Source organism: Eretmochelys imbricata, chromosome 1 (assembly GCF_965152235.1).
Source record: "Eretmochelys imbricata isolate rEreImb1 chromosome 1, rEreImb1.hap1, whole genome shotgun sequence".
In the NCBI taxonomy this organism is placed as follows: Eukaryota; Metazoa; Chordata; order Testudines; family Cheloniidae; genus Eretmochelys; species Eretmochelys imbricata.
The window spans coordinates 11146554-11171058 of NC_135572.1; the positions used below are offsets into that span (position 1 = coordinate 11146554).

The following is a 24505-nucleotide window of genomic DNA, read 5'->3' on the forward strand; positions in this document are numbered from 1 at the left end:
GACCAGCTGGGCCATACGGTGCTGACCGAGGCGTTTCCCCAGGGGGCCCTTGAGCCAGGCGGTTACAGAAAGATGCAGCCGCAGGCTCGCGAGGAAAGGGGGCTGGAAAGGTGAGATCGGCGAACGGGAGATGAGCCCATCACTCTGCTCAGCCACGGAGGAGGGGTGCGTAGGGGAAGGACACCTGAGATCTGTGGCTGATGAGCGAGGTCCGGGTGCTCTTACTGTTCCCAGGTGACGGTAAATGGGGAGGAATGGCCAGCGCCAGTAAGGACTGAGGAGTAACACCCAGGGCATGGGCACACTGCGATAAAACCCCCCATGGCCCTGAGTCTCAGCACCCGGATCAGCTGGCTCGGGCTGGGGCTGGGGGGGAGGGGGGGGCTGTAAAATCGCAGCGGAGATGCTTGGACTGGAGCCCAGACTCTGAGACCCCCCCCCCCCCCGTGGCGTCTCAGAGCCTAGGCGCCAGCCCGAGCCCGAATGTCTCCACTGCAGTTTTGCAGCCCGAGCCCCATGAGCCTGAGTCAAGTGACCCGGGCCAGCCGTGGGACTTTTGTTTCAGTGCACACCTACCCACAGGAACAGGCACCGGCCCCGTGGCTGCTCCGGGGCTGAAGCACCCACAAAAAACAATACTGGGTGCTCAGCACCCACCGGCAGCCCCACGGATCAGCTCCTCCCGCTCCCTCCCAGCGCCTCCCGCCCACCGGCAGCCCCACGGATCAGCACCTCCCGCTCCCTCCCAGCGCCTCCCGCCCACCGGCAGCCCCACGGATCAGCTCCTCCCGCTCCCTCCCAGCACCTCCCGCCCACCGGCAGCCCCACGGATCAGCTCCTCCCGCTCCCTCCCAGCACCTCCCGCCCACCAGCAGCCCCACGGATCAGCTCCTCCTGCTCCCTCCCAGCGCCTCCCGCCCACCGGCAGCCCCGCGGATCAGCTCCTCCCGCTCCCTCCCAGCACCTCCCACCCATCGGCAGCCCCGCGGATCAGCTCCTCCCGCTCCCTCCCAGCACCTCCCGCCCACCAGCAGCCCCACGGATCAGCTCCTCCCGCTCCCTCCCAGCGCCTCCCGCCCATCCGCAGCCCCCCGGATCAGCTCCTCCCGCTCCCTCCCAGCACCTCCCGCCCATCTGCAGCCCCCCGGATCAGCTCCTCCCGCTCCCTCCCAGCACCTCCCGCCCACCAGCAGCCCCACGGATCAGCTCCTCCCTCTCCCTCCCAGCGCCTCCCGCCCATCCGCAGCCCCCCGGATCAGCTCCTCCCGCTCCCTCCCAGCATCTCCCGCACACCAGCAGCCCCACGGATCAGCTCCTCCCGCTCCCTCCCAGCGCCTCCCGCCCATCCGCAGCCCCCCGGATCAGCTCCTCCCGCTCCCTCCCAGCACCTCCCGCACACCAGCAGCCCCACGGATCAGCTCCTCCCGCTCCCTCCCAGTGTCTCCCGCCCACCGGCAGCCCCCCGGATCAGCTCCTCCCGCTCCCTCCCAGCACCTCCCACCCACAAGGATCAGCTGTTCCGCGGTGTGCAGGAGGTGCTGGGAGGGAGGGGGCAGAACGGGGCAGGGCAGAGGTAGGAAGAGGGAGGGCAATGCTGGAGCAACAAGAATTAATGCGATCCTTGTATGTGTAAACCTGCACGTGAGTAGGGAGGCGATTTTACCTCTGTGTACAGCGTTAGTGAGACCAGGACATTTTGAAAAACTGGAGAGGGTGCAGAGCCAGGACGCGATCCGAGGGCTGGACAAAATGCTTTAGCTGAGACTCCGAGAGCTCCGTTTGTTGGGTGTCTCAAAAAGAAGGTTGCGAGATGACTTCATGACCGGGTATAAGAACTTCAATGGGGAGAAAATAATTGGTGCTAGTAGGCTCTTTGATCGAGCTCAGGGGCTCTCAAACCGTGGGTCGCAACCCCCTGAGTTTATTAGGTGGGGGTCGCGAGTACATGCACGAAACAGAGCAACTGCTATAAATCGTATCATTTAAATCTAGCGTTTTAGAAAATTACACACATCTTTCCCTCGCAACATAGTGCATTTCCTGCCAAAAGTCTTGTAAACGTCTCATGCAGGGATCATTGTTCCTCAACAATATATATATACACATATTTGTGTGTGAGTGTGTATTATCACCATGGTAAGGAACTTGGACTCTGAGGATTGCAGTATTGTGTTGTGCAGGTTTGTGGTCTTGAGACTAAAAAGGTGAGACTGAGGCAACACGAGAGGGCCGATATTAACAAACAGACAAAGATGACTTTTCACAGCAGACCCGCTAGCTAGCTAGTCTGCTGTGAAAAGTCATTTCTGTATATTTGTTAATATCACTTTCTGCAGCCTCCCAGCTAGCTAGCAAGTCTGCTGTGAAAAGTGATATTAACAAACATACAAAGATGACTTCGCACCCCGTTGCCCCCCTTACTCCTGCACTGCTGCTGCCCAGCTCTGAAGGCAGCACAGAAGAAAGGGGGGCAGTCGGGCGCGAAGTCTGCTGTGAAAAGTGATCTTGACACAGTTTCTTCACGTGTCTCCCCGCCCCCCCCAGTATTAAACAGTAACTATTAAAAAAATAACTTTTCTGCTTATAACGATCATTAGATGAAAATGTGTTTTAGTCATACTTTCAAAGCAGTGAGAAAAGGTCAATTCTTTTTAAACAATAGGATTATAAATTTAGCATTTAAAATAGTGTTAAATATAAAAACTGTTGTTTTTAATTTATAAGGGGGGCGGTCACCCTAAGAGGCTTGCTGTCTGACAGAGGTCACCCATACAAAGTGTTTGAGAACCACTGATCTAGCTGATGAAGGCAGACCAAGAACCAATGGCTGGAGGCTGAATCCAGATGCATTCAAATTAGAAATAAGATTCAAATGTTTACTCCCAAGGGATTCTCCGTCTCTTGATGTCTTCAGATCCAGACTGGCTGCCTTTCTTGAAGACGTGCCTTTGCCAAACACAAGTTTAACTTTGCTCAAACACAAGTTAACGGGCTCAGTAGGGAGGTAACTGGGTAAAATGTAATGGCGTGTGATAGACAGGAGGGCAGACGAGATGATCTAAAAATACCTTCTGGCCCTAAACGCTATATAAGATGTTATGGACTAAAGGGCCTGGTGTCTATTCCTGTCCCCATTCTCCTTTATCACTGCTGGGCTGCGTTACCAGGAATAGGGGAAGGGGGTGTTGGTCCCTTATGTCTCACTATCCCCAGAAGTGGTGCTGGGACCCCATCGCTTCCCAGCCACCGGTGCCTGGGGTGTTCCTAGCGGCCCAACAACACGGCACAGGCTGGCCGGTGCTCTCACGCCTGCTGCACTGAAGCACACCCTAACCTTGGCCTTCCCTCTCTGTCTGTCTCTCACCCCCAGTGCGCCAGTACGCGGACATCTGCCTGTTCAACACTGCTCAGTACAAATGCCCCGTTGCTGTGGAAGAGGCAGAGTGAGTATGCCCACTCACGTCCTTTGGTAGTATCACGGCCATGGCTCGTCTCCAGGGATCATGCCACATCTCACCGTGCTGGGGCTCGCCACTGAGCCCAAGGTTAGCAGAGGAGCTCGGATTTTCCTGGCTCTCTTCTGCTTCCTACAAGCTCGAGGACCATTAAAGAACCGATCTCCAGGACTATGCAAAACTGGTCTCTTCTGCCCCACAGCCCTGCCCCCCATGCGTGCGTCAGAGTCAGAGCAGCTGACTTTACTTACTTAAATAAGGCTTACGTGATGGGGCAAAGCCCCTCTGGAACCAGGAGGGAAAGAACTCATTGCCTAGAAAAACTGCCAATCAACCAGAGCGACAGGCGGGACTTCTCTTTAGTGTAAAGGATTCTGGGTCAGGAAGCCCGCTATAAATCCTCTGGCTCTGTCCCAGCTAGAGAGTCAGAGCTGTGGGCCTGTTATGACTGGGTAAGTGGAGTGATGGGATAGGATGGAAAGGGATCTGCTGTTGTTCCTTTGATTTTGGGTTTTGTTTAAAAGGAAATTTTGGTACCGTTTCTTTTCTGCTAACCCCCTCTGAACTTGGTCCCGCTGATTTGCCATGGCTTTCCCGCTGTTCGCTCCTGTCGGCCATGTTCTGAGCCCAGGATCTTTATCGTTGCTGGTGTATAAAGACCCCAGCTTGACTTGTAGGGCCCAGGCTGAGTTTGGTGGAGAAATATCTCTTGACTTGTGATCTGGAGTCCTTGAGACAACAAACGGAGGCCCCATGGTGGTATTTTTACAGCGTCCCTTTAAATCGTGCTGGATGCATACCGGGTGGTTGCATTGCCATGTCGTGACATGGCTCAGAGTTGTGATATTGAACCACCCCGGGGATGTGGCATCAGCATGTGATGACTCTTCGTCGCCGTGGAAAGCTGCTAACGTTGTAACACAGCTTCAGTGCTGCCTGGGCACCCTGCTCACAACAAAGTGATTCTGCTCTGCTTGGGGCCATGGCAGCCTTTGTTCAGTCTGGCTTTTGATCACATCTCAAAACTCAGAGTGAGACGCAATCAAAACCACTGAGCTTTACATGGCTCCTGCCTGAACTCTCTCGGCTAGCTGGCAACTTGCTCCGAGTTCCCCTGAGAGATCGGAGGTCGTAGATGAACTTAGGCTTTCGGGCTTTGTCAGGAATCTGCAGCAAACACCGTATCTTGCGACTGTCCTGCGAAGGGTGAGGTGAGCATGTTCAGAGGCCCATGGGTAGTTCTTGCATAAGGATTTCACTGTGTCACAGAGAGGAGGCCACTTCCCAGCTCCACACCGGGAATCACCGTGACGGTGTCAGGCATTCACATGCTCCCCAGTGGGGCTGACCCATCAGGCTTGTATTTGCCGTTGCATTGTGCTTCAGATATTTTCCTTTCTCCTAGAGAGATGGGAGCTCTGGGACCCCACGGGGAGGTGCGGGTGTTGGTTCGGTCCCATACATTACATCAGTTTCATTCACCCATGTTGTTGTCCTCAGTGACGTGGTGGCTCCGAGTTCGACGTTCTGCAAAGTCTACACACTGACCCCTTTTCTCGCCAACAACCGGGAGAAGCGGGGCCTGGCCCTGGACGGGAAGCTTAAACATGAAGACACCAACCTGGCTTCCAGCACCTTGTGAGAGCTCCTTCCTCCCTGCCCTGCATGTCTGAGTGGTTTGTTTCTCCCAGCAATGCGGATGGGTCACCTAAAGAATGACTGTCGTGAAGAATCCTGGTGCCACTAAACACCAGCCAAGTCCCCAGTCCTGCAGAGCTCTTGGCATAGCCTTAACTCTAAGTACACGAGTAGCCCTGTTGATGGCAATACCAGTTGGCTTCCATGGCACTGCCTGTGGGCTTAAACATGTACTCAAGTGCTTTGCTGCATAGGGGTTGGAACCTCAGTGTTGGCACCAGGATCAGATGTCTTTGAAGTGAGACATTTAAAAGGGCCCTGGCCAGGGCCCTGTAGAATACCCTCTAGGGGGCAGAACTGTACTGCCTGCCTTTCAAGGGATGGCATGGGAGACCTAATGGTAGCTCTTTCTATTGCTAACTTCTGGGATTCTAAAAAGATGCTGGCCAAAACTTTCACACCTGGCTGCTTAAAGGTAGACCCCCCCCAAAATGCCACTCTAGGTTCCCACCATGGATTTAGGAGCCTGTGCACCCAGGTTTGAAAACTTCAGCCAAAGTCCTTAGCTAGTCCCTTTGGGTGGGATTCACAAAGGTATTTAGATGCCTAATACCCCTGGCTTTTACTTTCTGTTGATTTTCGTTTGTGTGTATCTCTCTCTCCATCTGTTATCAGAGGAGAGCCTGGGAGAGCCTCTGGGATTTTTAGAGCGATGAGCCCATTTTCACTTCAAAAACGGTTTGGCTGGTTTTCACTTCCCCTATTATTTGCGGGTGAAGAGGGTGTCATTTCCCAAATTTGGCATCCCTTCCCCGTTAGTCACTTTTCCCTTTTAAATACGTGAAATTTCAAAATGGCGCCTGATTCCCTGGGGAAACTGCCATTTTGCAGAAGTGTGATGAGGTTCGGGGAGTTGGGAGACGGCCCGGTACTGTGAGTCTGTGTTTGGGGTACTTTGCGGGGAAGGGGAGCTACTATTTTCACCTGGTTCTAATAGAAACTCCTGGCAGTCGTGTCCTTACAAATCCCTCGTCTGTCCTTGCTTCTAGGCTAAGAGATGGAGCCAATAAGGAGATCCTGGGAATTATTGTCTCGTATAAAGTGAAAGTGAAGCTGGTGGTGTCTCGGGGAGGGTGAGTATCTTCTTCCTTCTGCGGCTAATCGCAGTCAAGAAAAATCAAACCAACCTTTCCTCTGCCCCAACCGAAGGCAAGGGCGACTGGATGCAAATTTATCCAGTCACTTAAATCTCTACCCTCACAGGCCACACCCTTCAGCACATGGCCACACCCCATGGCCGCACCCTCCAGCACATGGCCATGCCCCTAAATTTGAGAAAGAAGCGGCACGGAGCTTTCAAACACTCACAAAGGAAGAAACCTTTGTGGTATTTTTTACGTTGAGGGTTTGTTGAATCTTCTCCTGTCTGGCCCTGAATTGGGATAACGTTCACAGGGCTGGGCTATGGGCTCCCTGCTTTGGCCCAACAGCATGTGTTGGTCAACTCTTTGCATGGCCGCCCAATACATGCTCTGAGTGGTGTGATCCCCATGACCACTTCATTTGGACACACTGTAGCCTGCAGTGATGCTTGTGTTGCTCCAAATCTCACTCTCCTGGCTGTGACCTGCTCCGGCTCGAGTGCAGGTGAATTCTGAATGGGTGGCAGTGTTTGCTCTGAGTGACTTCGGTGAGCTTTGGCTCAAAGCCTCAGTGCCTTTCCTCTGCGGATCTCAAAGCACTTCACAAGCACAGGTTAATTCTCCCAACACTCCTCTGAGCAGCTTGCCCAGGGCCATGCAGTGAATCAGTGGCAGAACCAGATATGAAAGCTAAGAGTCTCGATTCCCCATCAACAAGGCCTATGACCCATAGCACAGATCAAATGGCCTGGCAGTCACCCTAGATTTTCGGGAACTGGGAAGAGCTTGCTCAAGAGAGGGAGTTGGCACATAATGCTACTAGGCAGCCGCACTGAACGCTATTTTCGGATAGAATCGGCAACAGATGTTTAACCACTAACTTGTGTTAGCAATAGGTGATGAGCTACAAGGCATGAATATGCTAACCTCTAGGATAAGGGCACCCCAGGATTATACAGGTGAGGAAGTTCATAGAATATCAGGGTTGGAAGGGACCTCAGGGGGTCATCTAGTCCAACCCCCTGCTCAACCAGGACCAATCCCCAATTTTTGCCCCAGATCCCTAAATGGCCTCCTCAAGAATTGAACTCACAACCCTGGGTTTAGCAGGCCAATGCTCAAACCACTGAGCTATCCCTCCCCCTGCTAGTTAGAGCTGGACATGGAAGGCTGGGCTTCTCAATGAATATTCATGATAGTGCCCAGGCCTTATAATAGGCTGTGTAGCAGGAGCTAGCTTTGCATATTTGATTCTGTCTCTTCAGTGGTATCTACCACAAATCTGGACCACTGGATGCATTGGGCAGGCCAGGGACAGGGCTGGTCCTTTGTCTCGCACCACCAGGTCCCCAGGGAAAGGTGGGAATTGGAGCTTTCCGTGGCTAAGGATGGGCAGTGCCCTGTGTGTGCAGGTCTTTGCCATGCAGCTTGGGGTTCCCAACAAGACCTCGAACTTGTCAGTTTTTGTTCTGTGGAGTCTGATTCTGGGGCAAGAACTCTGTTAGCCCTGGCTCATTAAATCAGTGTCAGTCGGTACAATTGTTGTTAACCAATCACAAGGATCAGGCAACAAGGCTAGGGGTGCAGTGTAGACATCCCCTTGTTTACCATGGAAGGGGGTGGGGAGGTTTGAGGGCCAGGCTAAGGGCAGCTTCCAAAGTACAGTGTGGTGCGATCTCTGTAGGGGGCATTGGACCTAGGGGTGACAGTGGATGAGAAGCTGGATATGAGTCAACCGTGTGCCCTTGTTGCCAAGAAGGCGAACGGCATTTTGGGCTGTATAAGTAGGAGCATTGCCAGCAGATCGAGGGATGTGATCATTCCCCTCTATTCGGCATTGGTGAGGCCTCATCTGGAGTACTGTGTCCAGTTTTGGGCCCCACACTACAAGAAGGATGTGGAAAAATTGGAAAGAGTCCAGCAGAGGGCAACAAAATGATTACGGGACTGGAGCACATGACTTACGAGGAGAGGCTGAGGGAACTGGGATTATTTAGTCTGCAGAAGAGAAGAATGAGGGGGGATTTGATAGCTGCTTTCAACTATCTGAAAGGGGGTTCCAAAGAGGATGGATCTAGACTGTTCTCCGTGGTAGCAGATGACAGAACAAGGAGCAATGGTCTCAAGTTGCAGTGTTGGAGGTTTAGGAAAAACCTCCCACACTGCAGGTTGGATATTAGGAAAAACTTTTTCACTAGGAGGGTGGTGAAGCACTGGAATGGGTTACCTAGGGAGGTGGTGGAATCTCCTTCCTTAGAGGTTTTCAAGGTCAGGCTTGACAAAGCCCGGGCTGGGATGATTTAGTTGTGGATTGGTCCTGCTTTGAGCAGGGGGTTGGACTAGATGACCTCCTGAGGTCCCTTCCAGCCCTGATATTCTATGATTGGCACGTCCTGGCTGCCAACCTGGGGTGTGAAGAGAACCTTCGATTCACTCCCTCAGGAGCCTCCTTCCAATACAGTAACCCAGGGAGAGCAGGAATTCAGCCAGCAATAAGACCTGGGTTTAATTCCTGATGCTGCCACTGACCTGCTGTTGCCGGCCCCTGAGCCTAAAGAGAGGCTAGTGATACTGATGCCTTGTTCTACACGGAGAGGTGGAGAGCGACTGATAGTGTCTGTGACGAGCTTTGAGATTCTCGCAGGGAAGCTGCTCTAGTAATACAAATCCTGTGTCACCAGGATCTGTCTCTCGTGACAACCCATCGCAAGCAGCTGCGGGGAAGTGATGTGATGAGGTCTTGTTGGTGCTGATTACATCCCGCAGACAGGTGGGCTCAGCAAATGACAGCCGGGGGAGATGCTTAGCCACTAAAGGATGGCAGAACATAGCAGCCACTGGGGACGGGTCCTGGGAGGAACGTGGCTCAGAAACCCACCCGTGGCTCCAGGGAGCTGCCTAGTGGCGGAGACCTGACTCCAAACCCCCCATTCTGCTCCATGGCAGCCCCTGGATCTTTAGGGAGCTCTCACCAGTGGGGCTGATGGGATGCTACGTACTTGCTGGTCACCGTCACTAGCTGGGTGTGGGCTGATGGGTTGGCCCATGATGCTGTTTCCTCCAGTGGGAGGCAGGCTCCTTGGCTGGAGCTTTGCCTTCTGATCCGGCACTAGTCTTTGTTGCTCCTTTTACTAAGCCAGCTCCCAGCTCTGCTCTGACCCCCCTGTCCCACTTACTTGAGCCCTGCCCCTCCTTGCGGGCTCTGATCTAGCCTCAGATTTGAGCCCATTTCTGGCTAACTGCCCTCGGCAGTCTGGGCTCTAATGCTGTGGTGAGCGCATCACCTGTGCCCTGCCTCTGTCTCTGTGCCGGCTGAATGCTCAGATTCTCAGCCTTAGTCCCGGAGACAGACATCCGTCATCTCTGTCCCAAATCCATCCCTTCCCACCTGTGGGGTGGGACCTGGCTGGGAGGGGCCTGCTCAGGATAGATCCCACGGTGATGGCTGCTTCCGAGGTAGGGGCGTGAGATCTCTCTGCTTGTAGGGGGGAGGCCTCACTTATCTGTTGTGCAACCTTCCCCTGATGTTATCTGCTGACATCCTGCTTGCGGGTCCTGGCAAGTCAGAGGTCAGGAGCCTTTGATGGGCAGGCGCGACTGAGGGACTTGGTCCTGCCTCCGTGCCAGGCTGGTCTTGGTGACCTCTCGAGGTCCTTTCCAGTCCTACATGCCTATGATTCTACCAGCTGCCTGGTGGGGAAGGCTGGTTGTTATGTCCTGTCTCTAGCCCCCACTTCCCCAGTTCCTCCTCAGGCCCTGCAGCACCCCATAAAGTGCTCTGCTGGTTCCCACGGATCCGGCAGGAAGCGGCACATGTCATAGAGAGGCCCGCTTGAGAGTGGTGTAATGGGGGATCCCAGCAGGACCTGGGCTAGACACACACGTTCAGGGTGGTGTGATCGTGCCAAGGGGCTGTGGAGCTGGGAGTCGATCTCGGGCCCGGTTCCTGCGTTCCGACCTGTTGGCTGCCTGTGCTTTTCTTTTTTTCTTTTTTTTTTTGTTAAACTGGTGACTAATTCTCTTGTCTCCTTTGGACTCTGCCAGCCTGCTGGGAGATCTTGCATCCAGGTAACACTTTCCAGCTCTGCCCGCTCTGGCGGTGCCGCGCGGACGCTGGCAGCCCGGCTTTTCATTCATGATCTTTCAGACCCCTCCTTTGTTTTCCTCATCCTGGTCACCCCTCGCCAGCTTTTCCTTCGTCCACTTGGTCTTTTCTTTTTCCTTCTGTTCCTTCTCCACCCAAACCCCAGCATGTCTTCCTGGCTTCCCCGCGGGAGGAAGATGACAAACTCTGCCGATAAACCCTTCACTCAGTTCCGTATTTACTGCCTTTGGCAATCCCCAGACTGGGAGGCGCTGCCCTCTGTCGGTTCAGGGACGCTGCCTATGTAACTGCAGGGTCGTTGTAAGCATTTGAGTTACCAGTCGGGACGTACTGGGTTTATCACCCAGCCCTTTCACTGAGGTGCTGGTAGATGCTCTGTGCCCAAAGCAGCCGTGCCCAGGGGTTGCAGAGTGAGGGGAACTAGGCGGTGGCTCCCAGCACTCTCCTGTTGGCCCAGGGCAGGTTGGCTCTGAGTGAGTGAGGGGAAGGGCGCGGAGACAGTCGATATGTGCTCGTATGGTAAACCAGCAGGTCTCTGAGCTGTTGTCTTGTTCTTCAGAATCTCCGCTGTCATTTAAACACTCTCCTCCACTGTTTGCCCTGGTGCTGTAGTCCCAGGAGATGAGAGCCACAAGGCGGGTGAGGTAATTACTTTTACTGGACAAACTTCTGTTGGTGAAAGAGACAAGCTTCCGAGCGCCCCAGAGCTTTGTGTCAAAAGCTTGTCTCTTTCACCAACAGGCCTTGGTCCAGTAAAAAATAGGACCTCACCTGCCTCGTGTCTCTCATTTAAAACCAGTGCATCTCTAGCCAGGGCTGCACTACAAACGAACATCGGTAAAACGACCTCGCGCAGGGGTGTGAAAAGTCCACAGCCCTGAGAACCATTGCCACCATGAAAGATTTACTGCTGCTGGGGCATGAAGGTCTCGCCACAGAGTCCATCTCAGCCAGTGACTAACCACAAAGCTGGTTCGAGCCCCGGGGAGGGAGGTGAAAGGGGAAGAGGGAGGGAGCCCAGTGGAACTGATCTTCTGCCAACTCAGTGGTGCTGAGCCACAAAGAATGGAAACCGGTATTTCCCTGAGAATAAACAAATGCTGGTCAGCCGGTGGGGCTGGGATGACCTTTCATCCGGTGCCATGTCTTTCAATTCGTCTCTGTACCTAAGTCTGTAGGAAGAGGTTGTCCAGCTGGTTATTTAATTTGCAACTAATTAGAGACCGTTTTGCAAATGTCCCAGACATCCAAAGGATAAACTGCAGATCTTGTCAGTGCAGCGCAGACCTAGAAGTTTTGTGCAACCTTCCTATCATATCCTTTTCTCTGTCCTCCTTCCCTGGCCTTCCCTGTCGATCACCGCCTGGTCTGTTACATTGCACATTCTGCGTGCCCTGACTTGTCTACCTGTGCTGGGAGGAATCGGGTTGAATGAGGAGGAGAATAACTGGTGCTAATGATGGGGACCCATGCAAGGGCATGAATCGAGCCTTTCCATTCAGAAATGTGTATGTCACGCTGCGTGACGGCTTTATCACATATTAAACTCTACCTCACACACACTACGTAGGGCAGTGAGAGGAGCCTGGTACCACCTACAGCATGTCCGGACACAACTAGAAATCACACCTAAAGTGGTCGTTTACCTCCTGCTGGGTAAGCTGCAAAAACCATATGTTCCCAGGCGAGCTCAGACTGGCTGCCTGGACTGGCCTTCTGAGCCTGGGCTGACGTGTGATTGCTGCTTGTCAGTGTATATATGATTTTCCCACCTCACTCAGTAGCAGGTGATCACTGTGCACATGCCTCAGTGTCGGGCTTAGTGTGGCTCGGAGGGTCACTGCTGCAGCGAGAGGCACCCTAGGTAGACCAGCTGCAACGCATGTGTTTAATTACGCGATGGACGTGTTTCTGAGATGGAGGATTTGAGTTATGTCCCTTCTCAGACAGCCTCCCTCTCCACCATTGAAACTGGCTTCTCTCCTGTTGTTTCGTGATGGGGATCGGATGGCTGCTTGGGTTGGTAACAGAGAGAGCACCTGGCGTCTTGTGGCTGCCAGTTCAGATTTAGCATGGGTCAAGAGCTGCTACCCCTTGACAGCGGTGCGTTGGCCAGGTGTAGGCAGCATGTGGCCTCAGTCTGCTCCATCAGAGACAGGTAGCCCCCAAAGCTGTTCTCACATTTGGCTCATTGTTGGCAGCCTTTGGTGGCGAGGCCAAGGATTGAATGGGTCCTTGAGCCTGATCTCCCCTCTCACTCGTAGAGGTGGGCCGTGTGGGGGAAACCCACCCAGTCTCTGCTGATCCCATATTTATGCTGGGACTGAGCCAGACTTCAGTCGGCAAGGCTAGCTCCTTGCACCAGCACTGAAAACCAGACTGACTCGGCCATCTTTGTTTTCACGGGGTCTAGAGGGGCAGCAGCCCTGCAGCTAATCTCAGAGTGAACTGGCTGCAGAGAGCTTCTCGGACTCTCTCCAAATCGAGAAGTTCCTAGTGTAGAAACGCACAGCTCAGCTTTCCGAGTCTCTCCCGCTTCTGCCCCTACAGCCGTTGAGTGTCCTTCGAAGGAGATGACTGGCGATTCGAGCCCAGGAGTAGGGCTCTCAGGCCTTTATAACAGCCAAGGCCACTGAGCCTGCTAGAGGAGGGGTAGAGAGGAGACACTTACCATTTCAGGGGTATAACACTGTTCTCATTAGCTCCAACTTTACTCCTTGAGACTCCATGTACTTCAGTGTCCATGTGTCAGCATGTGGCTTAGTATCACTGCAGTAGCTACGACAGAGATAGGGGCTCCACTGACTTCAACGGAGTCCCGCCTGCCTTAGAATCGTAGCGTCATAGAAGATCAGGGTTGGAAGAGACCTCAGGAGGTCACCTAGTCCAACCCCCTGCTCAAAGCAGGACCAATCCCCAACTAAATCATCCCAGCCAGGGCTTTGTCGAGCCCTTAAAGACCTCTAAGGATGGAGATTCCATCACGTCCCTAGGGAACCCATTCCAGTGCTTCACCACCCTCCTAGTGAAATAGTGTATCCTAATATCCAACCTAGACCTCCCCCACTGCAACTTCAGACCATTGCTCCTCGTTGTGTCATCTGGCACCACTGAGAACAGCTGAGCTCCATCTGGGGGACGCTGGGAGATCATTTCCCAGGATTTTACTCTGCATTATTTATTATTTGTATTAAAGTTGCACCCAGAAGCCCCAGCTGAATAATAGAATCATAGAATATCAGGGTTGGAAGGGACCTCAGGAGGTCATCTAGTCCAACCCCCTGCTCAAAGTAGGACCAACCCCAACTCAATCATCCCAGCCAGGGCTTTGTCACGCCTGACCTTAAAGACCTCTAAGGATGGAGATTCCACCACCTCCCTAGGGAACCCATTCCAGTGCTTCACCACCCTCCTAGTGAAACATGGGTGTGAGAGGAGAATCAAAATGGGGACTATAAATCCAGGACCAAAGTGCGCAGGATTTACACTGATGTCACAGGGAGCAGAATCTGGCCTCCACTCCAGTTGAAATGCTTCTTTTGCAATTGGAAAAACACTTCAATCTGTTAAAAACAACGTGGAGTCCTGCCCAAATAAATCCGTCAGTCTCTAAGGTGCCACAAGGACGCCTCGCTGTTTTTGCTGATACAGACTAACACCGCTACCCCTCTGAAACCTGTCTTCGATCTGTTGCGGCTGCCAAAATACTCCAATCCGCCAGCAGGTGGCGCGAGAGAGCTGCTGTCAAAGCCGGCTCTCCTCAGCAGTGTCATGTAGACACACTGCGATGCGGTGTCTGTACATCATGCTTCAGGGCCGGAGCCTGCTCAGTGGCGGAATTTCAGTTGGGGGCAGGAATCAGGCCCATCCCGGGGCAGGACAGAGTATTTCATTAAAATACCTGCCGTGTCATTCCGGAGCCAGCTATCAAAGCCCCCGCAGGCCTGGTCGCCCTCATCCATCGCTTCTCATCCGGGTCTCCGGGTCTGTTTCAGTGACGTTGCTGTGGAACTGCCTTTCACACTTATGCACCCCAAGCCCAAGGAAGAACCCTTGCACCGGGATGGTGAGTTGAACCCGTTTCTCGTCCCCTCGTGGCTTCGGGACTTGCTCTGCGGTTCTGAACCAAGCCCGCCGGGCAGGGGTGTCGCTGGCTGGGTGGGTTTGTTAGATACAGAACTGGCCTGTGCCGGAACTGAGGTTTCAGAAAAGGGGTCCGTGTAAACACTAACAAGCAGCATACTGGCGGGGAGGGAGGAGTCAGATTAGTAGCCGCTGAAAGTCCCACAGTGTGTGAGCTCCTGCTGGGCCTGCAGATCCTGGAATCGCCTAGAGACCACGTTGCATGTGCAGTGACATAGTTGCAAATGCCCCTTTGCCTGTGTAAATGGTGCAGTAGACGTGGTCCAGGCCCTTCATCCTTCTGAGGCAGATAAATTGACCTCCATGTGGATTGCCATAGAAGAACTCGCTGGTGGCTCCACGTGGATGGTAAAGATCCGTGGTTCTCTTTATATGAGTCGGGGTGTTGATTCCAGCGTTATGGCTAACGGTTTCCTCTCCCCAGTGCTGCCATACAATCCATAGGCCTGGAAGGGACCCCGAGAAGTCAGCGAGTCCAGTCCCCTGCACTCATGGCAGGACTAAGTATTATCCCATGCGATGTATGGGTTGATTGCCACTCTCCACCCCAGAGATGGCAGCATTTCAGACCTGGTCTGGTGCATTTGAGGCCAAATCCCATTCCCCCACTGATTTCCAAGGGAGTTTTGTCCAAGCAAGGATGGCAGGCTTGTGCCCAGAGCTTGTGGTGCTGTGGGATGAAAGAAGCGGTGTAAAGGTTATTCATTATTTTGTCAAGTAACTAACCATGTGCAATAATTTCCTGTGTTTAGTTCCAGAGAATGAAGCTCCCATAGATACAAATCTCATAGAGCTTGATACAAAGTAAGCTAAAATCATCCCAGAGCCTATATGGGAATGTTGACTCATTTGCATATGAACTCAATCAGTGATCCACTCATTTGCATGTAACTCAATAACCAGCTAACTGAGCTAGACATAATTCGGTCAATATCATTTCCATGTAACAGTCAATGATTAACTCACCTGAACGTAACCTTTAATGCATGGGGTGTATGTTTCTTTTCTTTCTTTTTTGGCATGATAACCATCTTGCATGTGTTTTGCAACAGGAAAAGCATAGTAAGAAACCACCTTCTCTGTCTCTGAGTTGTATTTTGCTCTGTTGCATCCATGTCATTGTGTTGTCACAGCCGGCCTTGGACTTCACACAGTGGAATCTGGTTTTAGCGAGTGCCGCTTGAGGGAGACGTTAAGTTCTGTGGCTCAAATCGTAGGCCACCCTTGGGTGCCTAAAGCTGAATCCATATTTAGCCACCTAATGTTAAGGGCGGTCTGATTTTTTCAGAGGGGCTGAGCATCTACAGCAGCTTTCGTTGACTTCACCGAGTCCAGCCCCTGCTGTCGCAGGCAACCAAGGCGCAAGTCAGGCGCTAACGGACAAATGTTCAGAAGTGGTCACTGATTTTGGGTGCCTCAAATTTTGGGGTAACATGATGTGCACCAAGCCCTGGCTCCTCAGAGAGGCACATACAGCTCTTGTGGCCTTCAGTGGGAGCCATGGGCACTCGGTGCTGCTGAAACCCAGGCCCCAGGCTTTTCAAGTTGGGCCTAGAAATTGGGGGGGCCCCCAGATCAGTGGTTGATTGAGATTTTGGGCTGCAGGGCATTATAGGGCACCTCTGAAAACCAGGCTGCTGGGATTTGAAAAGCTCCTCAGACTTAGAGGCTTTGGAAAATCCCACCCCTGGGTGCCTATGGGTGGGCACCCAGAGTGTCAGCCAGATTTCCAAACTCCAGAGCCCCTAGATCCTGACGCATTTACCCCTTGCCTATAAAGATGAGTGGGGATTGGGGCTGACTGGTTTTCTGTGATGTTGTCCAAGTCGAGAAAGGCTCTTGCGCCTTTCTGGGGGCCACGAAAAGCATACGGTACTGAATGTTAGAGACCGTGTAATAGTCTGGCTGACCTGCCTTGGTACGAAGATGCCTGTCAGAAACCCACTGTCATGGCACTGTGGAAATCTGGCTTCTCCGGACAATGTGATCCAGGGAGCTTTCTCTCAAGTGGCCTGACGCTGTGGAGGAGTTGCCCACATCACTCCTTTTAACCGAATTCCACTGTGTTGCCCGCCTCAGAGTGAAAATGTGTTTCATTTGGGGGTTAGATCAAAGCCATTTCCCAGATGAGTCGTGAGCCAGTAAATTCTCCATGCGGCATGGAAATTCAGGGCTCTCTTCATCAGAATTTGTCTGGTACCTGTCTGCTGGAACCGCTTTCTCGTTCTTTCTGCCTTCTCTGCTCCTTATTGCATATTCCATGTCCCCTCCACCCTATCTAGCAAATTGGTAGCTTGGAAGCCAAATCAGCTGTATTGACGATACCAAGTCTGCGTCATTCTGTAGAGATTTGCTTGTATCCATCCCTGTTCCGGTACTTAGACCCCCCGACCCCATTGGAATTTTGGGATCCAGTTCCAGTCGTAAGGCTTTGAGTCAACAATTCACTGGAAGTACCTTTATTTCCCAAAGGCTGATGGGCTTTTTACCAAAAGAAGTACACCCTGTACGCTGTACTCAATGTCACTATAAACCCTGACTATGATCATGCTTCCCTAAGACTAAGCAATACACAGAGCTGGCAGGAGGACCCACAACATCATCCCGGTGTCCCCTGGTCTTGGGTGTCCAGTGCACCTTCTGAGCTAAAGTGTGATGCTCAAATCCCCTGTTTAGATTCTGTATCCATGTGCCAGCTGCACTGGTTTGCGTCAGTCAGTGGTTTGCGTCCGCCTGTCTTGGACACATCCTCTTGCAGCGGCTGCAGGCCTTCCTGTAAGAGCGGATTCCACTCAATCGATTTCTGTGTTTTAACGCAAAAACAACCCCTTTAAACAGGCTTAATCTGCCTAACTGCAGGAAAGCTAATGCACTACCTAGCAACTCATCCCTGGTTATTTTTATAGCAAGTGCCATCTTGCATAACCCATATTCCTCCGCCCCCGTGCCCTCTCTATATGCCACACAGTTCCTGATGAAAAGACCCTTAGTTCCTCTTCAGCCCTGGTTATGAAGGCGAAAAAAAAAAAAAAAACGGGTTTAGGGGATGATCTGGGGGCAGAGATCAAAACCCTGGGCCCAAACAACTCCAAACTTTGGGAGTTATTTGAAACTCAAATGCTGCAGGTTCGGACCATGGTTAGTTGGCTGGTGCCAATATCTCCTCCTGCTGTGCCTAGGGTAACTCCCCCACTAAAAATCACTCGGGGCTCGCTGGGAGAACCAAGAGGTGACTAGACCTCTGTTTGTGGCTTTGATTTCAGCCCCGCTCTCAGGTCCTGCTCCCTTGCCCGATACGAGTGCGTGAGGTTGTTTCCAGCTGTGATGCCTCACTGGGTGCCTGGCAGGACTGGCCCTCGCAGAGCCTGTACTGAGCAGCGACGGCCTGTGAGGTTCTGATCATTGCAGAAGGCACCTCGCGAACCCTTTGCTCCTGTAACTGACGTCTGATCCCCACTCCTCACTCCTTACAAAACGTCACTGCTGACTAGGTGTTTCTTTAGCTCAAGGGGAGCTTCTGCTGTTGTGAGGGTAGGATCCCCATTCCCTTAAACTGAGCTGGCCCCACAGGATGCCCTATATACTCCGCATCTCCCCCTCTCTGCTCCCTCTGGCACTCATTTCCCAGGGGCTGCTTTTGCTAGCTGCTCCCTCCACTCCTTTTTCCCCACAGCGAACCCAATAACAGCAGAGACCGAACGAGACTTCCCAACCTGTATGATCAGGTGAGGCCAGAGCCAGCCCACCTGCCCCTAGTTGCGAAGCAAGGTCCCAGCACGGGCACCAGGGGACGCAGTTGCCTCCCACCCGTTCCATTGTAACCTTGTCCCTGTGTCTTCTGCCAGTGACGACGACATTGTGTTTGAAGACTTCGCCCGGCAGAGACTGAAGGGCATGAAAGACGACAAGGAGGAAGATGAGGAGGGGACAAACTCGCCACAGCTGAATGACAGATAAATGGGATTCTTTTAACCAGTTTTGTTTGTTTCCAGTAACACCTCTGCATTAGGCTTCTTATATTTTGTATGATTTTTTTTTTCTACATGTACCGGGAGCCTATGGATCACCCAGATGGTGACGGCAATTATAACCTTACAGCTGTGCCATATTTATCACTGTGCATCTAGCTACCTAGGCTGAAGTCTCATCAGCTGTCTCAGAGAACGAGCACAGGGCGGTGGGCCGGATCCTGAGGGGGATTGCAGCAATCAGGTGTCACCGACACTCAACACCTCTTAGGATTTGGCCCCCTCTAGTTCCTGGCCCTGTTTTCACTCTGGAGCAGCTGCTCTCAGCCCTTTCATATGATCTGCATCTTTTATGCATTTTGTATAATCCAGACAAGACAAATCTTTGTTACGGGGGTGGGAGGAAGGGGTAGGGCAGACAATGCGTGTGAAAGGGTTTATTTTCTAGGCAAATTGTTTTCACTGCAGATGGGACAATGTACGAAGCGGGCACAGTTCCACACCCTGGCTGGAGAACAGTTGTGACACCAATCAGCTGACTGCACTGAGTCCCGGGCTGTAACTCGCCCTCCCCGCGGGTCACAGCCTATTGGCAAAGCCTGCAGGTCTGTGCTAAGTGCCTACTCTTAGCACACAGCTCTGTGCCCACGCCCCAGCCTGCTGGCCCCCAGCCCCTGTCCCTCACCTGGCTGGCTGACGGCAAGGAACTCCCTCCCTTGAGGGTAACTAGACGCCCCAGTGTGGGTCCCATGCTGGCCTTGCTTTGACTCCCACCAGGATCCTAGCCCCACACAGGGTCTTGCAGGAAGTGGTGGAGGACTGGCGGGGCCAGGGCGCTCCTGCTGGCCACTCAGGGAGGCTATGCAGAGCCCACTGTTAGCTGCAGGTAGGACTGGACAAGGGTTCCTGCCTGGGGGAAGCGTCACCTTACGTGATCCCTGCCCGTTCCACTCAGCTTCTACAGAGTCAGGAGAAAGGGGCTGCTAGAGGATCGACCCCAGTAGCTTAGTTTCTTCTGCAACACACTGTGCCCCTAATCCGGCATGTTTAGAGGAGGGATGATGGGAAATGGCTTTTGTGCCCATCACTGGAGAGAGAGATGGTCACCAGCAGTTCAGACAAGTGTGCTGAGAGCGCTGGCCCCCAGTGTGGACATCATAGGGTTGGGGAACTGCTGCTCTGGGATCTCCTTCCCTGAATTGTTGATGAACCTCTGCACTGGGCTTCCCATCTCTCATCCTGCGCCTTGTGTGCCGTGCCATGGACTTGGGCTGCTCATGATCACAAGCTGCAGCCATTCCACAGTGAGTTCGGATGCCCGCTGGCACATGGGAGGCAGTGGGCACCAGCCGGCCCATCCTCAGCCTGGCAAACTGGAACAGTGGCTCTTTAAGGATGGGGCCGGCTGCGTTTGGCCATTTCCAGGAGGCCAGAGGGGCCAGCTGCAGGAGGCAGGAATCAGTCAGTCAGGCGAGTGAGTCGCAGCGTGCGCTGCCAAAGGCAGATCGTCTCTGGCGACTGCTCAAGCCGTTAGCACAGGGACACACGTGCCTCACTGTGAACTCAGCCACCTGCTCGCCCGCCAGCCGGGGCGGAGTTACCGCAGCACAGTGGCTGTGTGTAACCCAGGCCGTGCGCTGTCCCACGCTGTTCTCCACCCCATAGGCCTGGCGTGTGGCTGGGGTGCTGTGAAGTGATGAGCGCTGGGATCCATAGGTTAAGGGGGGAAGGTGTGAATGGCAATTTCCGGGCCTAGGCATGACAAGAGAAACAGGCAGGATCGTAGTCCCAGTCCCTTCCATCGCGGAAGCAAGGGAATGGTCCTAGCATGAGGCGTTAGAAGGAGATTCCTGCTCTCTGGGCTTTGCCTTTCTAGTTCCTCCATAAAGGCTATGGACGAGGTTGTTTGAGTCGTAAGGGACCAATCCTGGAGGCCTTGCCAAGGCAAAACGCTCTGAGGCCCGTACGAGGTTTGGCTGGGTTTGGCCTGTAGGACGAGCCCCCACAGAGTGGCTGGAACAGGGTGGTAAGCTGCACATTCAGTGTTTGCATTTATTCCATTGGAGGTAAACTCTGCTTTGGGCCCCCATCAGCTCCACGGCCGTGCGCACACCTGACCCTAGGAATGCAGGAGAGAAAAATCCTGAAGAGGTCAGTGGTGTTTGATTTCCAGGGCCAATGGGATTGGACAAGGCTGATCCTGTGACTGAAAATAACACTTTGAAGCCAAAGTATCGTCGCGTCTTCGAAACCCATAATGTCTTTATCTTCTGTGCCGGGACTGCAGGGGAGCGTGTGTGTATATATATATATCTCACACACATACACACTCACTCACTCGTCAATAGTGGCCAGATTAGATTTAAAGAAAACCTTTCACACTGGGAGAAAGCAATGGCCAGCTCTCCTGTGTCAGTCTGCAGCCTGTAATCCATTCCTCCCTCGTGGGCCTGTCAGCCCTTAGGACACTGAGGACTCAGACAACCCCCATCTCCATGCTCTGTACTGAAGGCATCCCTCAGGGCTGGATTTGGTCCATCTTTCCTCCCCTCTCTTCCTCTGCCGTCCAGGATTATTTAACTGTCTAAATGATTTGAGAGCTGGTTTAGAGGAAAGATGCCCCTTAGGATAAAGTTCTGTTGTGGTGATCTGCATCCATGTGGAATCTTCTGGAGAAAGCATGGGAAACCATCTTCTGCTGTCAAGCCCTGGAGAACCCAGAGTGGGTGCTCTCCATCTGATATATTCTTCACGCCTATTCTGGGTACCTTGAGACCTGCCGATACTGGTGTTTGTAGTGTTGTGGCTGTGTTGGTCCCAGGATATGAGAGGGACAAGCTGGGTGGGGGAATAGCCTTTATGGGGGTGGAAGAACCAAGCGTTTGAGCTCCACAGAGCTCTTCTCCAGGACTGGGGCAGGTACTCAGGGGGACACAGCTCAGTGCAAGGTGGAACAGGTTGTTAAGCATAAGGGGGTAACATATTGCCAGAGACCAGTTACAGAGAAGTGGGAAATTAACACCTCCGCAGTTGTAGGACAAAGGCTGGTTTGTAGATTATAAATTGTAACGAGCCATAAAACCAGGACCATGCTTTTTGGTGTCTAGCAGCATTCTCCATTTAAGTTCCCGGGCTCGTCTTTTGAAGGCATTGTGACGGTTTCCTTTGAGGAGCAGGAATGAGAGAGCTGATACAGAGCAATCGTGTTGTGAGAAGTGTTTGCCCGTGGTGATAGCGTGTTTTGGTCTCATCATTTTGCTGTGTGAGTTCATTCGACAGTCGAGTTTCACACACACAGTTATTGTTGGGGCATTTGCTGTAATGGGTCTTATACATCACATGTTGTGATAGGCACGTGTAGGGCCCATGTGTCTTGAAAGGCAGGTTGGGCGGAGTGCTGGTCATTGTAGCAGCGGAGAGATGTCTGCAGGTTTCACATCTGTTGTTTCGGCAGAGTCTGGTGCCGCTTTGAGTGGATGGGTCTGGATCTGTCTTGCTTCTGCTGATGAGGTTGGTGGGTTTGGGGGTTGTTTGAAGGCCAGAAGAGGGGGTTCAGGAAAGATTGAAATGCTGGGACTCTTTAGAGTGGAGATGAGTAAGAGAGGGCATGAGGAAGGCGCACAAAATAATGGGCTGGAGAAAGGAAAGCAGCTGCTCTTATTTACCCTTTCGCACTACAAGGACAAGGGGGCACACTGTGAAACTGAACCGGATTATAACAGATTCCTTACACACAGCACAGAAAAACTTGTAGAACTCACTACCCCAGGACATCCAGGCACAGAGCAGAGTAGGGTTTAAAAGAGGATCTGACAGCCAGATGTGACAACAGCCACAATTTCAGGAGAGGGGCTAAAAATTATAATATTTTTAGAAGGGATCAAAACCTGCAGGCTTCAGGCATTAGCCACTTCTAACTGGTGCAGTGGGCAGGAGCAGGCTAGGAAGACGTTTCCCCCATGGCAAGAATATTCTATGCACTGGGAAGCTCCTTGCACCTATCTCTGAAACATCTGTTCCTGACCAATGGCGAAGACAGGACCCTGAGCTAGTTGGTCTGACCCACTGGCAACAGAGGGTCCGGCTGATTGCTGCCAGGTTGTCACTCCCTTGCAGGCAGAGCCCAGGAGGACTGTAGCATGTAGGCAGTGACTGGGAATGTCACTGATGATCAGGTGGGGCTTAGGACATTCTGTTGACGCTGGTTCGAATCCAGCCCAGGCTAAGATCTCGCAGGGAAGCAATTACACTAACGGCAGCCCAGCGCGCTAGTTTGGGGCAGGGGTGCCGAGTAGCCAAGGAAGAGCCTCCCATTTAGTAAATGCTAAGGAACACCTCAGAGCTGTACCTAATGGGGGGCGGGGGGAGGGAGACGGCCACGGCTTCCCTGGGGATAGGGAAGTTATGAGTGTTTGAGACAGGGAGCAGCGTGCCAAAGAGAGGTGGGGTCAGCATGGAGTCTAGGTTGGGGTGGGGGCTACTTTGACTGACAGCTGCCTGCGACCTGCTTTCCCAGCTATTCGCCTCTCCCCAGGTCCATCGGCATGTTTCTTCTACCAGCTTAGTCTCCCTTAAACTCGGTGGGGCGGCGGCCATAGGTGCTGGAACTGGGCATGCTGGGGGGTGCGGCAGCACCCTGGGACTGGAAGTGGATTCCATTATGTACAGGATTTACAGCTTGGTTCAATGGCTCTCAGCACCCCGCTCAGATGCTGATCTCATTTGCACAGGGGTAGCTCCAGAATAGCACCACGGACCCCCCAGCAGAGCGGCTGCAGAGCTCACCAGCGTAACTCAGCTCAGAATTTCGCAGTCATTCCTGGTGGAATTGCATTGTACCAAGCCGCGTGACCCCAGGGATTAACGTGCCCCAGTGAAAATTCCCTCGGGCCTGAGCCAAAGCCCACTGAAACTAATGGCAGCCTCATTAAGACTCTGCTTGCCTTCAGAGGGCTTCAGATCAGGCCCTTAACAGTATGTCACTTCCACCACCAGGCATGTGAAATTTCCCTTCCAACAACGGCTTGGATTTGGGGCAACTGCATGTGCCAGTGGGTAATTTACCCCAGTAAGAGGCCCTCTCACAGCCAGCTGTGCTCGCGAGCTTGGCCAGTGGTGCTGGCTCTAGCTAGGGCCAAGCAACTCTGGCTAGTTGGATGTTAAGACCTGTAGTGTTACACCCAATGAAAGCAGTAACAATCCATCCTCCGTGAGAAAAAAAACCCGGACAACAGTGGGTGAGGAGATTGTGTATAGTCAGACAGCTCCTGCTGTCCCATCCCCGACACACTCATCATGACAGTAGTGAGCTCGCCGATGAGTTAGTTCTATTCAATAAAGATCTTTGCCCGTATTCATTACTCACCTGCATTCAGCATGAACGTTTGGAGACCGTGCATTGCCCATTCAATCTTTATATACGCACGTCGGGCGCGCTAGAGAGAGAAAACCAACCGTTGTTATTTTTAAGTAACCTGACTGGGCAATGTGGTACTTTTTGTAAAGTGGTTACTTTGTACTGTTCATTGATAACTTGCTTCTTCGGTTTTTCCCCTGTATCTGTGACGTTTCTGTGTTCTGTCAAATAAATTATTCTAGTTTATTAAACTCAGAGAAGGAACCACAGCCCTGCCGTGTCTGAGGCTTTGTTTTGTAGCTTAAGGATGGTTGGGTTCACTTAGTATTGTGTCCTGGGAGCCGTAGATGAGGCCATTAAGGGGCACATGCTGATCTGGTTACACTGGTGTAAAGCTGAAAGAACAAAGCTGACAGAACAAGGAGCAATGGTCTCAAGTTGCAGTGGGGGAGGTCTAGGTTGGATATTAGGAAACCCTATTTCACTAGGAGGGTGGTGAAGCACTGGAATGGGTTCCCTAGGGAGGTGGTGTCTCCTTCCTTAGAGCTTTTTAAGGCCCAGCTTGACAAAGCCCTGGCTGGGATGATTTAGTTGGGGATTAGGTCCTGCTTTAAGCAGGGGATTGGACTAGATACCTCCTGAGATACCTCCATAGATACCTCTATGAGGCGATGAAAGAACGCCATTGAGCGATGCTG

General features: G+C 52.7%; 1 protein-coding gene across 1 annotated transcript in view; it reads left to right on the top strand.

Moving 5' to 3' along the window:
* Positions 1-24058, top strand: part of ARRB1 (arrestin beta 1) — a 176507-nt gene extending 152449 nt beyond the window's left edge. The window contains exons 10-15 of the mRNA XM_077832628.1: positions 3371-3443; positions 4956-5093; positions 6143-6226; positions 14336-14406; positions 15236-15287; positions 18329-24058. Of these exons, the coding sequence (XP_077688754.1) occupies positions 3371-3443; positions 4956-5093; positions 6143-6226; positions 14336-14406; positions 15236-15287; positions 18329-18440 (530 nt within the window). The 3' untranslated portion in view covers positions 18441-24058. The remainder of the gene's footprint in view (positions 1-3370; positions 3444-4955; positions 5094-6142; positions 6227-14335; positions 14407-15235; positions 15288-18328) is intronic.
* Positions 24059-24505: the final 447 nt, after the last annotated feature.